A 20,056-nucleotide genomic window follows, 5' to 3' on the forward strand; every position below is an offset into this window, starting at 1 on the left:
TGGGTGAAGAGGATGCCAATGGAGCCTGCAGGACTGCTGTGGAGCCTGCAGGGTTGGGTGTGAATAGGCTGGAAATCGCTTTTCCCCCCTCCCCTCACCACTCCAGAGCTTAGCTGAGGGGTAGAGTGGCTTCCCCATGCCAGTGCTGTGCAGGGCTTTGGCAGATGCAGGGCTCGACTCCTCCTGACCAGTGCCCCAGCCTGGAGGGTCTTGGGCTTTCTTGCAGTGCCATCCCAGCCAGAGGTAGTTGGGGAAGGAAGGAGCCTGCTGGCCAAGCTGTTAGTGAGCTGAGCGCTCTGAGCAGGGGCTGGTTCCCCATACTGTGCTGGGAGCGGGACGAGCCCCACTGGGGTGGGTTGGGGAGAAAGAGAATACAGAGGAACAGCAGGGCTGAGGGACCAAAGGGGCAAAGCAGGGAGAGGACAACAAGAGGGGGAGCACGTAAAGGGATAATCAGTGGACAGCAGAGGCGACATGAAACCGTCTGCTCCCTGGCGCCTTCCCACACACAGTAGCCTCTGCAGCTCGCAGCCAGCACCAGCCAAAAACGGGACAAGGGATGGAGCCCTGCTGCTCAGGAGCCGGCACGCAGCAGGGGCTGCGCTGATGGACCAGCAGGGAGAGCGGCCAGCCCTGTGCGCTGCGTCTTTGCTCTGCCACCAACCTTCTACACCCACACTCATCAGCGGCCACTGAACCCCCATTCACTGCTGGTGGGCAGACAGTTGGTGAGCAGGGATCCAGCCAGCAACGGAACCTGCCAGTACTGATGGGAGAAACAGCAGGGAAGAGAGACAGAAAATACAGGACAATTTGCATGTTTTAAAGAAAAAGTTGGGACACCTGCAAGAAGGCTTAAATACGGGACTGTCTCTTTAAAAAGAGGACATCTGGTCACCCTAGAGATAGAAACAAAACAAAAATATATATCAGAAAATGTGAACTAGGGCCTACACTTGTTAATAGGAAAAGTAATCTAATAAAGTAGGTTTCTCCCAGGTGAGTTGCAGATCTGGCTGGCTTCCCAGAGACCAGGATCCAATATTTCATGGAAAACATCCTTCTTCAACAAGTTGGTTCCTCCATGAATAGATCTAAAGTGCTTTTCCCCAATCCACATTATACTGAAACAGTCTTGTCTATTCAGAGACAGAACAATTCCATCTGTTATAATGGTTTGGTTTTTTAAACCAGAGTGGTTTTGATTGTTTGCAGTTGTCTTTGATGCTTTTCCATTGACAGTTCTGTGATGGGGCAATGGTAGACAACTAAGCCTTGCATTACCTCATGGGCTAACAGGGAGGGGTGGCAACTCCCCTGTGCACAAATCAGGTTACATCCCCAGTGTATACCGACAACTACCTGAGGCAAGAAGTGATGAGACTACCTCCTTAGCCAGGAATGACAAGATCTATTGACTTGAAAGGAAATTCTCTGCGTTCTAAAGCCCTGAACAGAGAAATAAGCTCTCTGACTACTCTTATCAAAGGCCCAGAAGCAGAACAGAGAGCAGATGTGGTATACTGCCAAATCTATAATAGCCACCCCGGGGGGGTAAATGTCCAAGTACAGTATAAGAAAGCTGCTTAGGAGATAACAAAGGTAACTACAACCAGGATGGAAAGGGGACTTCTTCCTGCAGTCTGACTGCTCAATAATCTGTGAAAATGCAGAAGACCCTGAGCTGGGTAGTGATCCTCATTAATCAACAAAAAAAAAGTCAACTTTGAATTCTTATATAGCCTGGGTTGAAAAGTTCTGTACAATTGTTTAATGCAGAGTTTACATCATACAGCATTCATCATTATGAACAATTCATGACAATGGAGTAACTCATCCATCTCATGAGAAATGTATAACATTGATTAAACATGTACAAACAAACGAATGACATACAGTCATTAACAAACCATATTGTGGTAGGAGTAGTTATGATGTATGTTAAAGTGGTAATGTCAACTTAAAATCTAGTCAATTAAAAAAGTTAAAAATAATTTCCAGATACTAAAGCTGCCCTTGTTTCCCTGTTCCACCTGTTGTGTGAAAGTTGCAAACAAATAATTTGTTTCACCCCCTATCAGTTAAAGTGTTGACAAATACATAAAATGAACTGAAAAAAGAGAACTTTTTTCTCTATTAAAGTAATATTAGAGATTACATGTAGCGACTTGGTAAACAAACAGAATTCTTACATTTTTTCACTTTCTAAAGGGAGTCAATATTTTTCTTAGCTTCTGCACAACAAAATGTCTTTCCCATAAATTTTGTAATTTAGATACATAAAACAAATTCTTTACGTGTTTATAAACAACTATCTGCTTAAGTTCCACACAAGGTCGTCTTCAGCCAATACAGTGTACTTTAGTCGTCTTTTAGAATATTAGCTTCTTTGCACTGATATAGGCTAACTATGAAAACTTGCCATATATGATCTTTAAAAGAACGTTTAGAGTAGGATTTTCAAAATTTCTGTCTCTGTTCTCAAGAAGTCAATGGTAAAACTCAATGGCTGTTTCAATGTGAATAGTTGCCAGTTTCAATGTGAGCAATGGCTGCCACTGAGTGCTTTCAAAATCCTACCCATAATTTTTTTTTTTTTAAGAGGTACAAGTAATAAAAATTTTTGCATTACATATTAGAACCAGAGACCTGATAATTTACGTTCTTTATGTTTGAAAAAAAGAATTAAAACTGAAAAAGAATGCTGAATACACACACACAAAAGTTTTTATGGTTAAAAACAAAACAGAATTGTGATAAACATTTTTAATAATTACAAGGAGGAGTAAAAAGGTCATTCTTGAAATTAAACAATTTTGAAGTGTATCAAAGACTGGAGTTTGAAATAAAGCTTTTGAACAGGTGCACTGTAAACATTCTTGATATTTACAAATCAAGTTTTCGAAAAAATACTAGATCTGAGTTTCTTAACCCAAATTCAGTCAATCTTTATACATGGAACAAAAGGTATGTGGGATGTGGTGAAGAATGTGGTTTTCGGTGATCACAAGGAACACATCATAGAGACTAGACAGTTGTGGAACAGTAACAAGAATGTCAAAAGCAGTCTGCAAGTTTCTTTCTTTCTTCAAATTGTTTATCCACTACAAGCGAAAGAGCCTGAAGAAACACTGCCATTGTAACATTAGGACACTGGAAGTGAAAAAGAAAATTTTTTTGTCAGATGTCTCAAAGAACAGTAGGTGGCATAATGCTCTACAGACAATAAACACCTCCATGTTTATTAGCATTTTCCAAATGCTGTACAACAGCTATGGGATTCTGCACCAGTTAGCATAGGGGAATCTAGGCCAATCTGAGCAAATTCTTGAGGTTTAATCAATATCATGACTGTAAATTCACTTCACCAAAATCCAACAAACAACATTATTGAATGAAAATGTGACAGGACGCATCAAAACGTACAGAACAACTAAAGGAAATTAAGTTACAAAGAAGCAATATTGATGTTGTGTCATGATATAGGAGTTACTGGCCACATCAATCCTGCCTTCGTAATTGCAAAATATGCAAATATATAGTTTCTCTTAACCTCTTTTTAAATAATGAGGTAGCACAAAATTATTGCAGTCCAGCCAGGAGCAGACCCAATGTATTTCAAATTAAGAGGGTTTTTGTTTGTATGTTTTTTTAAAGAGGCCCAGTCAGGAGCTTCCACCCAAGTGGCTTCCCAACACACCCAAATAAAAAGCAAAATAAACTTACTTGAATATAAAGTGCATGTGCTAGAAAAGGAAGTTTCCTGAGGACTCGGCCACTAAGTCCTTCACTTTTCCTACAATGAAGCAGAGATGTGCATACTATTATTTTGCTAAATGCTAGATCTCCCTTCCAAAAATTAAGAGGTTTGCTTTCTGTGGTCCTGCCAGGAATCTCTCTACAGATAAACTCAAATTATTGCTAGTTAGCACTATGTAGCACAGAGAGAAAATACAAATCTTTCATCCATTCTTTACCTGTTATATTTAACAATCCTACAAAATATTTTACTTTCATGGGTGTTACTTTTACAAATAAATAAATAAATAAATATGCACACACACGGAGCTATTCAAAAATGACCAGTTGACATACACCAAGAGGCTGTCATTTGTTAATGGTAATTTCTGTTACTGTGTCTGTTACTGTCTACTGTGTCACCCAGACAAGTCCATTGTGTTCTCAACACCATAGTTCACTGTTTGAGAGGGCACTATTCATTATATACTAGATATACTGTTGCTTTAAGGAACACTTTTCTGACCTTTCTGCAAGGGTACACTTTCAAACTCTTTTATTGCTCTGATATTTTGTTTGAGCTCTGTTAAGACCCCCCAAAAAATCAGACAAAAATTGCTTAGTGTGAAAACACTAATCTGCTTTTTATTATTCCACAGATTTTCATATTGTGGTGAAATCTTTCCCATTATAGTCCTCTTAGCAAAAAAGCAAATAAAAATCAAACCAAAGTAAATGCAAAAAATTATCCATCATCCTTCTCTCCCACACCTCTGCCCACTTCTTAACTTGTGCTTCCAAAAGGTGACTTCCTGAACTACTGCGATCTCTCAACATCCTCAGATGGGATGAAAGCCAGAGCTGTTCATACTGAACTGTGGCCACTACAGCCACTATCCCAAGGGGGGATTTGATGGGAACTTAAGAGCAAAGCAGGAGGCAGGGATGGCATAAAGATCATGCAAATTTTTGATAAATTTTGAGATCCAAGACGATAGAAGCAAATGGCACTTGCAAAAAAATTCCCATGTTCACTGGTGAACACTGAAAAATTTTACAATTGACCAAATTTGAGAATTTGCAACAATTAAGAAACTGGGAGGTTTCAGAACTCTAGCTGTTGCTAATATATCCAACTCCCTTTAGAAATAGTTCCAAAAAGTACTTTTACACACACACACACACACACTTGAGCAGAGTTGCTCACTTTGTACATAAAGTGGATGAATCAATAAATCTTACCTGGCAATTTCTTTTAATACAAGACTCAGCCGTGACACATTATTTTCTACATAACCAATCATCTCTAACTCTCTGAGTGTCAGCAGCTGTTGTCGAGGATATATTATCTGACGCTAATAAAAAGAAAAATGATATTTGAAAGAAAAATGATATTTGCAGTTCTATTCTGAAATGAGACTATGAAAATGGCAACTTCTTACTCAACAGTTCTGCTCTCTGTATGTTTTCAGAATAACTGCTGACTACAGTGACAAATACTGTGTGTTTTACACTGCTAAGAGAAGGACACTTCAAACAACTTTCCCTAACTAATCCTAGCTCAACCCTTCATTTAAAATGATTTATAACTGCTTACAGATTTCAGCAGTAACACAGAATCAGAAAAGCAGAGTGTGTTACAGTTCATTTACCACACTGGCTGGCAGACTCAGATTGAGGAACTATTATGGGGGCCAAGGGTGGCATTTATACCTGTGGTCAGTGCAGTGGGTCTGTATGTGCCCCCGTGTCTATAGATACGGCTTTAAAATGTTATGTGGCTGTGTGAACTACAGAGTGGCTCAGTAGAAGCGGTCTCAAGAAGGAGAAATAAGATAACATTTGTGTACTATTATCATTAGCATTTATGCAGTTATTAAAATAGGACATCTAAGTTAAGAATCTTACTTGCAAAATTTTACCTTCATCAGTTCTTCCAAGCAAGAAAAATATATTCTGAATACTGCTGCAGCAGACGGAGGTCCAATATATTGCTTTATATCAGCCCTATCTACAAAAGCCATGTCAATTTTCTCTGTAATATTTGAAGTAGTCAAGATAACAACATTGGGATACCTTTAAAACACAGAAAAAAAGAGACATTTCTATTACGTACACATAAGAATCATCCCTCAGGGACATGGCAAAGTGAGTGTTTCTCTTTTATGTCATGACTGTAAATATGGTCCATATCAGAAGTGGCCAAGTTGTTACTGTTGGATAGATGTTAAGTGAAATGATCTGGAGGTCTCAATTTATAGTGAACATATTCCACACAAAACCACCTTTGTCAGCAATTTTTCTAGAGATCCCCTGAAGACTGAATTGTATGTTAGCCTGGAAAGGAACCTCTTCCAAAATAGTGCTGAGGTAGAGTCGGGTGGGATGAAGTTTGGACTGCTGCTGCCCACATTGTCTTGTGCTTGGGGGACAGGACTTCAGTTTCCGGTACTATCGAATCAAGCCTATTTTTATAAATAGTAATTTCGCTTGGAAAAGAAAAAATCAAGTCTTTTTAATTTGCACTTTTTGTCTAGTATATATTCGTTTTTTAGTCCAGCGGTAATTACCCTAATTTGCCTCCACATTGAATAATGAACTTTTTAAAAATTTAGAATTATGTAATATTTTAGTTAATTTTACCACAAAGAATTCCCACTTTCAGTGAATTTCTTAATAAAAATGTATTTAGATTTTTTTTTTATTTTGTTTTTAATTTGTTGGGTAAGGAAGACAGCTGCTTCCATATACCATGTTCCTTCCACAGCCCAGCCAGGATTTCTAAAGCACAGGTAGGCTGAGGAAATATAGAATAGAGATATCTACCTTTACACAATTCTCGGCGTATTAATCCAAAACCCATTGATTAAATTTAGTTAATAGTGAAATAAGAAAATTAGCTACTGCATATTTCGTCCTTCTTTCTCATGAACTCATGCAGATACCACCAAAAACCCTTTCCATTTTTAAAGAATTTAAAGCAATTAATAATGATTTAAGGTAATTAAGCACTCCTGAGCATGTTTTAAGGTGCCTTGCACATGTAAGACAGTGTAAGGCAGTAACAAAAAATGGATTATAATCGGCACTATATTATAATAATTAAAAAATTACTCAACTTCTCATGGATGCACACAAATGTAGAATTTGTGTTTTAAAATTATGCATGTCTGTTTTTATTAAACCCAAGTAAAACCACAATACTGAAATACTTCACTTGGCTAGCACACGATACAAACACCCAAGATGTTCTGCATTTCCATTCATTTTTGTCCTTCAAATTTATTCATAAGCCCTAGGAAACAGACATTTAAAAAACAAATCTAAATGGGAAAGGTCAGAATTACTTAAATTAATGACCCTACCAAAAGGAAAGACTCTCCTTCCACTCAAGCCACAGAGAAAAATCCTGCAGGTATAGATAGGGCTTGCTCCTTGACCTCAAGCTCAAAGTTGGACTGTGTTGGACCTAAGTAGATGCACCCCCACCCACTAAGATTCAGTAGCAAATCAAGGTTGTCCTATTCCCAGATGTACACCTAGGGATTGTCAGCGTCCCAGGTTTTGAATCAGAGTGTGGATAAGAATCACTCTCTACAATAGCAGGGCCCAAACCATAAAGGAATGTGAACCGACCCTGGGAACTAACTGAAAGCCTGTGCAATCAAAGAGTACTGGTGCAATATGCTCTATATAGGACAAGCTGCTAAATAAGCAGGCACTAGCAGACCTGTGAGTGGTCTCAAAAGCAGTCTCAATAAGCTGATCTATAGCTGGCAAATGCAAGGATAAGCGTGGCAATGTCTACATCAATCAGGAAAGGTCAACATCTCTTTGTCTTGCCAAAGAAATATTGAAAATGCATTCTTGGCTATGGCTGTTTTTCAGATCTACAACCAGAAACTGCTATGGATCCAAAAATATGACCCGATGACAAAGTCTCAGAGCAAGAGAAAAAAAAAGCACTTTTCCTCAGTTAAAGCAGCAGTTGTCACCATCAAACAGAAGTTGTTTCTCTTAACTTTCATGGGAGTTATCTGTCTACCCACGCTTTACTCACTTAGTTCTGTCCATCACAACAACTCCTCTTCTCAGTAGGCATGGCTAGTTTAAAATTCAGCACAATTTAACTAGTCAAAGATTTTTGGATTAAGATTCTGAATGAGAATTGCGTAAAGCCAGATATCGGAATCTGTAATCATTTATCTACATATGTTCAATATTTTTGAAATTAGACCCCAACTTGCTAATTCCTAGTGGTGTTTTGCTGTGGTAATATGGCTACTATGAATGTTACCTTTTAATTTGATCTATTTGTGTCAATACAGCATTCACCACACGGATAGCATCTGAAGGCTCTGTGCCTGCTCGGAAAGCACTACGAGCTGCTGTGAGACTTTCAACCTGCCCCACAAAAAAAAAAAAAAAAAAGGTTAGCGTTAGAGAGCTGTTATAATGCACTTTGGTGATAAGGAGGTGGTGAAATGATCCAGGCAATACATTTTAAAATCGCTGGGAATCTACTCTGACATCAGGAGTAGTTTCTCTGAAATTTTCTTTGTGGATAGGAACTTGTGCAGAAGGAGGATGACTGTTAACAGGGAGGTCTGGGTAGAATGTGGGAAAGGAAGCTCCGGAGATCACTGCTTTCAGGGAGATTGGATCAAGGAGGAAGGACATCAGAGAAATGTACTTAGGACATAGATATTGCCATACTGAATGAGATCCCTGCTCTGTCTAGTTAAGTATCCTGTCGAAATGGTGAGTACCAGACTTTCCAAGGAAGGTCCAAGACGCCCATTAATGGACAATCATAGAGTAACTTGGAATTTTATGACAGGTTTCAGAGTAGCAGCCATGTTAATCTGTATCCACAAAAAGAAAAGGAGTACTTGTGGCACCTCAGAGACGAACAAATTTATTTGAGCATAAGCTTTCGTGAGCTACAGCTCACTTCATCGGATGCATGCAGTGGAAAATACAGTGGAGAGATTTATACACACAGAGAACATGAACCAATGGGTGTTATCATACACACTGTAAGGAGAGTGATCACTTAAGATGAGCTAATACCAGCGGGGGGGGGGGTGGGGGAGGGAGAGAAAACCTTTTGTAGTGATAATCAAGGTGGGCCATTTCCAGCAGTTGACAAGAATGTCTGAGGAACAGTGGAGAAGGAGAGGGGGGGAGAAATAGTTTACTTTGTGTAATGACCCATCCACTCCCAGTCTTTATTCAAGCCTAAGTTATTTGTATCCAGTTTGCAAATTAAATTCCAATTCAGCAGTCTCTCGCTGGAGTCTGGTTTTGAAGTTTTTTTGTTGAAGAATTGCCACTTTTAGTCTGTAATCGATTGACCAAAGAGATTGAAGTGTTCTCCGACTGGTTTTTGAATGTTATAATTCTTGACGTCTGATTTGTGTCCATTTATTCTTTTATGTACAGACTGTCCAGTTTGGCCAATGTACATGGCAGAGGGGCATTGCTGGTACATGATAGCATATATCACATTGGTAGATGTGCAGGAGAATGAACCTCTGATGGTGTGGCTGATGTGATTAGGCCCTATGATGGTGTCCCCTGAATAGATACGTGGACACAGTTGGCAACGGGCTTTGTTGCAACGATAGGTTCCTGGGTTAGTGGTTCTGTTGTGTGGTGTGTGGTTGCTGGTGAGTATTTGCTTCAGGTTTGGGGGCTGTCTGTAAGCAAGGACTGGCCTGTCCCCCAAGGTCTGTGAGAGTGATGGGTCGTCCTTCAGGATAGGTTGTAGATCCTTGATGATGCGTTGGAGAGGTTTTAGTTGGGGGCTGAAGGTGATGATTAGTGGCGTTCTGTTATTTTCTTTGTTGGGCCTGTCCTGTAGTAGGGGACTTCTGGATACTCTTCTGGCTCTGTCCAGCTGTTTCTTCACTTCAGGAGATGGGTACTGTAGTTGTAAGAACGCTTGATAGAGATCTTGTAGGTGTTCGTCTCTGTCTGAGGGGTTGGAGCAAATGCAGTTGTATCGTACAGCTTGGATGTAGACAATGGATCGTGTGGTGTGGTCTGGATGAAAGCTGGAGGCATGTAGGTAGGCATAGCAGTCAGTAGGTTTCCGGTATAGGGTGGTGTTTATGTGACCATCGCTTATTAGTGCCTTAGTGTCCAGGAAGTGGATCTCTCGTGTGGACTGGTTCAGGCGGAGGTTGGTGGTGGGATGGAAATTGTTGAAATCAAGGTGGAATTCCTCAAGGGCTTCTTTTCCATGGATCCAGATGATGATGTTATCAATGTAGCGCAAGTAGAGTAGGGGCATTAGGGGACGAGAGCTGAGGAAGCGTTGTTCTAAGTCAGTCATAAAAATGTTGGCATACTGTGGGGCCATGGAGGTACCCATGGCAGTGCCGCTGATTTGAAGGTATACATTGTCCCCAAATGTGAAATAGTTATGGGTGAGGACAAAGTCACAAAGTTCAGCCATCAGGTTTGCCATGATATTATCGGGGATACTGTTCCTGACGGCTTGTAGTCCATCTTTGTGTGGAATGTTGGTGTAGAGGGCTTCTACATCCATAGTGGCCAGGATGGTGTTTTCAGGAAGATCACCAATGGATTGTAGTTTCCTCAGGAAGTCAGTGGCGTCTCAAAGATAGCTGGGAGTGCTGGTAGCGTAGGGCCTGAGGAGGGATTCTACATAGCCAGACAATCCTGCTGTCAGGGTGCCAATGCCTGAGATGATGGGGTGTCCAGGATTTCCAGGTTTATGGATCTTGGGTAGCAGACAAAATACCCCTGGTCGGGGTTCTAGGTGTGTGTCTGTGCAGATTTGTTCTTGTGTTTTTTCAGGGAGTTTCTTGAGCAAATGATGTAGTTTCTTTTGCTAAACCTAAGTGTTTCTTCTTAATCCTGCTCAGTTAGTGGGTTAGTTCATGCTCTCAGGCACTTAGGTTTAAATTTTTAACCTCCCAAATTTAACTGTAGACATTCTTATCCATACAACTATTTTTTTTAACCCTATTTAGCCATTGGTCTTAATTAAGGCTAAGATTTTAGCATGGATATTTTTAGTAAAAGTCACAGACAGGTCACAGGCAATAACCAAAAATTCACAGAAGCCCATGACCTGTCCCTTACTTTTAATACAAATATCCCTGACAAAATGGGGAGGGAGGAGGGTCCAGCACCTACAGCGGCTGGGAGCTCTGGGGTCCCCCCTCCCCGCTGCCTGCTGAAGCCCCCTGCTGTGCTCAGGTGGGGGCGGGCACTGCCTGCAGCAACTAGGATCTCCGGGGGCATGGCTAGGCAACTATGGGGCGTCCCCCTGCCACCTGCAGCAGCTGGGAACTCCAGTGGACCCCCACCTCCCATTGCAGCTGGGAGTTCCAGGGCCCCCTGCTGCACAGCGGCTGGGAGCTGCGGGGGCTCACCGCCAGCTGCAGCTGAGAGCTGCCCCAGGGCTGAAGCAGAAAATGTCATGGAGGTCTCTGGAAGTCACAGATTCCATGACCTCCCTGACATAATTGTAGCCTTAGTCTTACTGATACCTTGTGGCAGTGAATTCAACAGGTGCATTATATGAGGAAACATTTCTTTTTGACATTTTTAAATGTATTACCTTTGTTTCATTGGATGTCCCCCTTATGTTTGGGCTATGAGAAAAAGTAAATAAGAGTCCCTGATAGATTCTCTACACCATTCATAATACGCCTCTATCGTAAGCCCTGTTAGTCATCTCCTCCCTTAACTAACTGCTAGTATTTTCAGTTCCCCACTGCATGAAAGTTTCTCCAGGTCTCTAATGTTTGCTTTGAATGCCTTTATGTCTGTTATTTTTGTGATGGGGTGACCAGAACTGAACAAGTATTGAGGCATACAATCAATTTGTATAATGGCAAGATATTTCAAAATTATTTACTATCCAAGTTCTTATATATTTAACTTTTGGCTTTCAATTTATCACTACTGTGCACTGAGTAGAACTTTTCATTGAGTTGTCTACAACAATGCTTAGGTCTTCGCACTGAGTTATTAGTGTAATTTAGAATCCACCAAGGTGTACAATCAGGGCTGAACAGAGGTTTTTGGGAGCCCGAGATAAAAATCTGAAAATAAGGCACCCCCCATCCTTCCAAAAGAAGTTACCTCTGAGCGACGGGTACTTTGAAAGTGAGCCTGCCCTACACTCACCCCACAGTAGCAACTGATGTCTCACTGGGGTGGGCCTGGCCCCACACTCCGGGTATTGTGATCCAGCACAGCATGTCATGGTAACGCTCAGGTTCGGCTCAGCTGCCCCTCCATCATGATGGATGGGTGGCTGGGCCAAACCTGAGTAGTTCTGTAACCCTTTGTGCAGGTCACAATGGCAGTTTGGGGTCCCTCTCAAATGGGGCACCCAGGGCAAACTGTCCCGTTCATCCCTCATTCTGGGCAGCCTATTATAAAATTAGTTCAATTTACTCCTTCAAATTTCCTCTACCTTGCACTAATATAGAAACGTCAATGTAGACATCATGCTGCCCAATAATTTAGCATTTCAGAATGTAACATTAAAAGACAATCTGTCCTGAAAATCTAAGTTTTGACAGTGCAATCCTAGTAGAGACATGTTCAAAGTGTGGGGCTCAATGAGGTTATTAGGGCACAATGAAGGACTGGGATTTAGAGGGGCTGTTTAGCAAGGGAAGTGGATGGGACTATGCAGGCAGTCTTGGCTGCTGGAACCAAGTTTCTTGCCCTCTCATTCCCCCACTGCCACAGATGTAACTGCTGGTTGGGTTACTCTACTCTGCTGGGGAAGCTAGTAGGGAGTGTGGAGCTGAAGGCTGCACCCTGCAATAACTGACTCCTTGCTGGACAGAACCTCCTGCTGACTGTTCAGCACAACCCCAGGACACAGAGCCCATCTGGCTTCCCCTGACAGACAGAACCTGCACAGGGGAAGCACACAGGACCACGGTGAAGGGCTGGGGCCAGGAGGGGGCTCTGTCTGGTGAGGGCGGGAGCCAGTATTCATGGGGTGCAGACTTCACTCTCCTCCTGATCCAAGCCCTGCAATACAGACCCATTTACTTCACCTGCACAGGTAGGGAGTGAAACAGGAGGGGGCTGGATACCAGCAGCCGGACCAGCCAACTGCTGCAGGGAGCAAAAGGCTTCTTCAGCTGCCATGTGGTCAGTACTTCTCTCCCCAAGGGTACTGAGCACCTGTCCTCTGACACCTCCATAAATAATGGGCACACCCCCTCTCCCTCTGATTCTGACTGAGTCTCCTAGGCACTGTTAGAATACAAATAAGTAATTTGCCTGTCTCTCTAGAATACCTCATTGTCTTCTCTAGCCTTGACTAGTAAATAACTGGTCATCCACAAACTTTTCTACCTCTCTGTTCACCACCTTGTGGCTAGACAGCCTCAACATCAATTGAAATATACCATCCTATCAAACATGTTAAGACTAAACTAATTTAAATTTATTTATCAAGGAAATCTGAACCACGCCTTTGTGTTAAATCTGTTCTATCCACTGTGACAAGGCTCTGTCCTTGCCTCCGTGGGTCCCACGTTTCCTGGCGGATTTCACTAGCCTCAGAGGCTCACTGTGACCCTCCACGTAACCCTTCTCTCTCTAGAGACAAGGGTCACAGTCTACTGAGCCATTTTCATCATAAGCCAGCAAGGGAGGTGAGGAGAAGTTATCCTTCCTTGCACAGTCTCTGTTGTCTCCCAGTCTCAGTGATTAATCAGGGGGCAAAGGTGGGGGGGGGAGGGGAGGAGGAGAGCCCGGGCCCACCCTCTACTCTGGGCTCCAGCCCAGGGACCCTAATAGCATCAGCTATGGTAGCTGACCTTTTAGAAACATGACATGTACAATTCCCTGGGCTACTTCCCCCACAGCAGCCCTCACTTCCTCAAGCTCCACTTCACCCTTACCTCAGGGCCTCCTTCCTTGTGCCTGATATGCTGTGTACTACTCAGCCTCTCCAACAGCACAACTTCCTCCCACAGCTCCTGACATGCCCACCCACCTGACTGACTGGGAGGCTTTTAACTAGTTTCAACCAGCCCCTGATTGGCTTCAGGTGTCCCAGTCAACCTGTCTTAATTGACCTGGAGCAGCTTCCATTTCACTTAACCTGGTACCAGGGATTTGTTTATCCTGGAGCGAATATATCTATCTCCCACTACTTTTCTATAGCCATCTGGCCTTGCCCTGTCACACCACCCTGTTCTATTCTATAGCAACTCTTAATTTAGTCTTGGAAATGCAAGCATGAATGCCAATGGGGTACATAACTGTCCAAAAATAGAATTAGCCCGAAATACCTGCAGAGATGATAATTACTGTCTCCAACCTTTGTCTCACAGCCTAAAGCATGTCTACACTACAAAATTTCATGAACAAAAGTTACATCAGCATAAGGCTGCTGCAGTTAGTATATTTCCACTGTGCAGGCACACTAGACTCCTTGTATTTGCACTGTGTACTCACCAGGAGTGCTTGTTTCAATGCACAGTGCAGTGTACTATGGGTAGGTGTCCCAGGATGCAACTCACCACCATCCAGCACACTGCCTTTTGGGAAGCGTCAGCAATGCATGGATGGGACAAAATGACTCATACAGGGGTGATTGGGACTAGTGGGTCAAGTTCCCATCATGCAACTTTCTCCACCACATAATGCCATCACCTATTTTTAAAATCCCACGAACCAATGAGAGACCTGTCACTGTCTGCCATCTCTGACAGAATCATAGAGCCTGCACAGCTCTGCATATTGCCATGAATTGTTGCAAGCACAGGATCCTCCAGTATTTGCAGAGCAGCAAGAGTCACGGGGAACATGACCATTTCCTAGAGAGCAGACTGCTTTGGGACATAGTGAGAGCCAAGTCAAGGATGTTGTTGGAGTTCAAAGAGCAGTTGCAGATGGTGGAGAACCACTTCTGGGCCCGAGAAATGAGCACTGACTGGTGGGCTCACACCACAATGTAGGCTTGGGATGATGAGCAGCATCTGCAGAACTTTTGGATGCGCAAGGCCACATTCCTGAATCCGTGGGCCAAGCTTGCCCCAGGCCTCCAGGGCAGGGACACCAAAATCAGAGATGCTCTGACAGTGGAGAAGCAAGTGGTGATTGTTCTGTGGAAACTTGCAACAGCAGATTACTATCAGTCCGTGGGAAATCACTTTTGAGATGTAAAGTCCACTGTGGGGGGCCACCATCATGCAAGTGTGCAGAGACATCAATCATCTCCTGCTATGCAGGTCTGTGGTTCTCAACAATGCACAGGACAGATATATTTGCAGCAATGGGGTTCCCAAACTGTGGTGGAGCAACAAATGGTACATTTTGGCACCAGACAACCCTGACACAACAGAAAGGGCTATTTTTCTATGGTTATGCAAGTGTTGGTGGATCACTTGGGATAATTCATTGACATCAATGTTGGCTGGTCAGAGAAGGTGCATGATATTTTCATCTTTAGGAGCTCAGGACTATTCAGAAAGCTACAAGCAGGAACTTACTTTCTTGGATTACCAGTGGATTACCATTAGCGATGTTGAAATGCCAAGTGATCTCAGGTGACCCAGCTCACCTTTTGCTCTGCTGGCTCACAAAGCCATATACCGGCCACCTCGACAGCACCAAGGAAAGACTCAACAAGTGGCTCAGCAGGTGCAGGATGATTGAATGCACTTTTGGTAGACTGAAGGGATGCTGGAATTGTTTACTCATAAGATTGGATCTCAGTGGAAAAAAAATCCCAATGGTTATAGCTGCCTGCTGTGTCCTGCATATCTGTGAAGCAAAGGGGGAAAGTTGCTGTTGGAGTGGAGGGTGGAGATGGAGCAGCCGTTTGCTGAGTTTGAACAGCCAGACCCAGTGGCTATTAGAAGAGCTCTATGCAGAGCGATACAGCTCAGGGAGGCTTTGAAAGAGCATTTGAACTGTGAGCCACAGTAATGCATTGTGCTCTGCCTGGGCCTGACGTTTTGGGACCAGTTAGTAATTGTGTAGTGCTTGATGTAAATCTATGAATATAACCCTGTCAATGCACCTATTAATTTTGAGATGCTTGCTGTACATTTATGATTACTACATTATTTGTCACTGATCCTGTGAGTTGTGTCACACTGCACGGTAACAAGTAGGCAGGTGCTTCCTGAACTGCTAGGCACTCTGCAGTGTATGTTGTGAACTAATAGATAAATTATTTTCCAAATAGATTATTGTTCAAACAAAATCAGTGCAAAGAAATAGCTGTAATGTCACTCTCTATGAACTATAAAGGGAGACGAGCCTGTAGATCCACAAGAGTCTGCAGCATTTGTATTCACTGCTGGAGAAGCCCCATTATGTCCTGGTATGTAACCCTCCTTTTCCTGCTGGGACTCTCTCGTCTGCTCGTTCCTTCTCCATACAGTCTGTAATAGTCATCCTTCAAGCCCTCTGTTCATGGTCTGATGCAGCAGCAATGTCTTGCAGGATCTCATTGAACAGGTCTTCTCTAGTCCTCAACTTTCTGCTCTTTATCTGTCTTAGGTGTCCTTAAGGCCACAAAGACAGCAAAAAACACAGATACCATTTTCCGTGTAGTCACAACAGAAAGCAAAAGTTAAGATTCAGAACTCCTTTCACTTGCTCCCCTAAAATTTTAAACAAGATCTGCTTATTGACACTTCTGCTTGGGAATGCTCACGCACAGCACCACTCACAGCCCCAGCCCTGGTGAGTGTGGCCCACTAGGGGTGAGGGAAATGAGAAGGGAATTGCTTGGTTGCATGAAGCTGAGTATAGGGCAATAGCAATGAATGTTGGCACCATTTTCCACAAGCAGCAGTGATCTTAGCTAATATCTTACTCCTGAGACTGACAAAGGCTCAGAGACCACAGCTGCTGCAAGAGTACCAAAGCTGCCTATAGCCTGCTAGCCTGTGTACTGGAATGGAGTCTGCTGAAGTTATCACCAACTGGCATGGGAACGTGTCCTAACGCAGAGGAAGCAGTAAGTCTGCTATCCCTAGAAACCTTTGTGAGAGGACAGCCAAGAACCTCCATGAAAGTTTCGAGATCTCAGGAGGATTCAAGGCACATTCCTGTTTACATTAAAAAATTGCTCCACATAGCTGTCCCACCTCACTCCACAGGGGAATGAAAAGCAGATTGTCTTCTCTCTTTGTTGTACTGCTACCTCTCCTAGGACAAGAAAATCCTACATCAGGCTTGCCCATGCTCAACTGCTGGGACTGACTGGGCTGCAGTAGAGTCTCAAACAGGTCTTGTCTGGTGGCAGAGTTGGACCCCCGCACCTCTTGTCCCTCCTCCTCCTCCTCGCTGTTTATGCCAGGGACCTCTAACTCAGGCTCAGAGGTATCCCCAGTGGTCTGCAGGGTGGTAGTGAGGGTCTCGGCGAAGCATGTCTAACAGCTCTTTGTAAAAGCCTCAGGTCTGTGGCTTGGCACCGGATTGACTGTTGGCCTCCCTAGCCTTCTGATATGCCTGATGCAGTTCCTTTACCTTTGCGTGGCTGCTGACCTGTCGTACCCCGTCTCCTGCATCCCCAGTGCAATCTGCTTGTAGATGTCCATGTTTCTGAGTCTGGTCCATAGCTGTGCTTGCATAACCTCTTCTCCTAACAGGCCCAGGAAATCCAATATCTCCTGTCTAATCCAGGCAGGAGTAAGTCTGGAGTGTATAGCCAGCATGGTCAGCTGGGCAGTTGCACACAACAATGGAGATCTGCTAGCTGTGCTCACCAAGCTGGACAACCAGGAAAAGGCATTTCAAGAATTCATGAGGTTTTAAGGGGGTGGGCTTCTGGTCTACATGATCCTTTGGCAGTGGAGTTCATAATTGTGACCACAGTGGTCAGTGTCAGGCATGGTGGAACAGCTGCTGGAAGACCATTAGGATCAACATAGGTAACAGTGTCTACACTCACGCTACATCGGCTTCAGTATTGACCATGGCTGAACTCTGCTTAGAGCGGTGGTGTTGGCGTAATAGAGAACTTATATCACCATGAAACATATTTAAGTGTGGACACATGCAAAGCAGCTTATGTCAACCTAACTTGGTAGTGTAGACCAGGCCTAAGACAGTCTTATCAGTTCCACAGAGAAAACATTTTTTTTTAGAAAGTGATGATTCTGAGTATTAGAATAATCAGTAAATTCAACAGCTAAGCAAACATTCTTTAGGAATGTGACTTTAATATTACAAAGTTCTAATAAGGTGCAAACTCTTAAGTTGCCCGTATAAGAAGTCTATCAAAAGATCATATAGGTAGTACGCTAAATCTAATAGTGAAATCAGATTACAACCACATTAAATCCTCAATTTCCATTTCTATTACTAAATTCTTCTCTTACTGGTAAGACAAAATTAGGGTTCAAAGTTTAGAAAATGCTACAATATGTACATGTAAAAGTGTGCAGGGAGCAGCGACCAAAAGCAGAGCCCAATACAAGAAGCTGAACTTTCCCTCCCCTTCCATCTGCAGCTGGAAATTTTTGTCTGAGAATTCGAACTATGTTTCTCTCACTCTGCTGTAGTGATGCAATTCAAATATCCTCCACCACTCTTACACACACAGTTAAATATAATTAGATTACTCACAGTAGAGCCACATAATATGCTTATACATTTTCTCTAAAACTGTAAGTGATCATCTTTTATTCCAGTTTACATTCCCATAAATTAAAGGAATAGCACATCTTAATGTCACTGAAATCATACCTCATCAATCAGTACAAATACAAGAGCATCTTTATCGTCAATTAACTCTTGAATCTTCTGGAACATCTTGGTTACAAGTTTGCCACTCTGAAAAGAAAATACAAATATATTAGGCTATTTTTACATAGTTGTCCAAGTCTTAGTTTACCGTTTACAACTCTAATTGCATCCACATATAAGTTGGCTCCCCGAACTGATACACCTGTTGTAGATCATAGTAAATCTTATTTATCTGTACCACAAAGCTAAAATTGTGTAATGAGTTAGATAACACATACCTCTGAAAACCACTTAGAGAAGAGGCTATGACTGTTTATCTCAATTAATTGTCCATACCTGTACCTAAAATATGGGAGAAATCATCAACAATTATATTATAAAATTAATTCTACTGTTGATTGCAAAGGAATCAATAACTACAGCTTACATTCTCATATTTAAAAAAAAAATTTGTGAACTGTGGCATTATAGCATAACTGAGTCAGAATTCTTTCAACATTAGTGCTTTGTACTTACTAAAACAAGTATCCGATTATAAAATGTAACTATTGCAAACTAAATTTCAATCTCAGTTTTATGTCAGCATATGATTGCTCTTAACCTTCTCCACAAATTTTTTGTCAAAGAAAGCTAAGATTTGACACTAGCTTCTATTTAGGCACAATTCAGGGATAGACTACCATGCCAGTAACCTCATTCTTATTTTCAGGTAATTGTTTACAATCCAAAGTAATACAAGTATCAAGCTAATTCTCATCAGTTCTTAAGACATTGCCAGGAATGCTAAATTATGTATGGCTGACCCTAGAATTAAATGTGTTAATACTTCAGTTTAAGAGTATATAATCCATGTCTATTACACACTTATGTGCGAAAAACTGCATTACTTGGAGTAATAATGATTTATAATTGAATATTTATAAAATAGTAAGTTACCTAGTTTACTAAGATTTGCAATATAAAATTGAATGTTATTACTTGTCTGTCTGAATATACAAGGTGAGTAAGGGAGGATGTGTTGATCTATAACACAAACACCACAAAACAAATACAACTGGCTCTAAAGCTGTTTGTTTAATTATTAAAGGTGTGGGCTACTTTGTATGCAAGCAAAACAGTGGGCCTGATTCAGCCTTGCTCTTATCTTCTGTAGGAGTTTAAGAGTGTACAAAGTAGTCAAAATACACTATCATTCTAAATGTGTAGTGTTTTACATCCACTGGTGTAAGTAGCTGCCTACAGTGAAAGGTATTGGTGAATCGAGCCCAGTGTCTTCAGTATCAGATATGACAAATGTGAGCATTTGCCATTCAACAAGCCAGGGATGCTACATAAGGAACACCACTCGGCACCTAATCTCTGCCTGAAAGAAAACCTGCCATACTTGGTGGCAGATTTTAGCAACCCTTAATGGGTTACAGATGTTTAACAAAGTAAACTGTATTTTAAACCAAAATATTAACAAAAATTACCTGTATGAAAGTCTAATGGTCAGCTTCTGAGCCAATGCTTTGCAGAGTGATGTTTTACCAGTTCCTGGAGGACCTATATTCAAACCATATCCATATAATACTTTACACAGGAACACATAATA

The 20,056-nt window shown here is 42.1% G+C and overlaps 1 protein-coding gene across 8 annotated transcripts in view; it reads right to left on the minus strand.

Annotated features, from left to right (window-relative positions):
• Positions 1–1,731: 1,731 nt before the first annotated feature.
• The window catches only part of TRIP13 (thyroid hormone receptor interactor 13), a 45,383-nt gene continuing 27,058 nt past the window's right edge, over positions 1,732–20,056 (minus strand). For 4 of the 8 annotated variants that reach the window (XM_073332578.1, XM_073332577.1, XM_073332571.1 and 1 more), the window contains exons 7-14: positions 19,935–20,007; positions 18,741–18,804; positions 18,463–18,549; positions 8,036–8,142; positions 5,661–5,814; positions 4,981–5,093; positions 3,727–3,796; positions 1,732–3,153 (exon numbers count right to left, since the gene is read on the minus strand). In XM_073332578.1, coding sequence (XP_073188679.1) covers positions 3,058–3,153; positions 3,727–3,796; positions 4,981–5,093; positions 5,661–5,814; positions 8,036–8,142; positions 18,463–18,549; positions 18,741–18,804; positions 19,935–20,007 — 764 coding nt within the window. In that variant the 3' untranslated portion in view covers positions 1,732–3,057. Of the gene's footprint in view, positions 3,154–3,726; positions 3,797–4,980; positions 5,094–5,646; positions 5,815–8,031; positions 8,143–18,462; positions 18,550–18,740; positions 18,805–19,934; positions 20,008–20,056 lie in introns of those variants that run through there. The other 4 variants (XM_073332573.1, XM_073332575.1, XM_073332574.1 and 1 more) reach the window with 4 other exon arrangements.

Source organism: Lepidochelys kempii, chromosome 2 (genome assembly GCF_965140265.1).
Source record: "Lepidochelys kempii isolate rLepKem1 chromosome 2, rLepKem1.hap2, whole genome shotgun sequence".
NCBI lineage: Eukaryota > Metazoa > Chordata > Testudines > Cheloniidae > Lepidochelys > Lepidochelys kempii.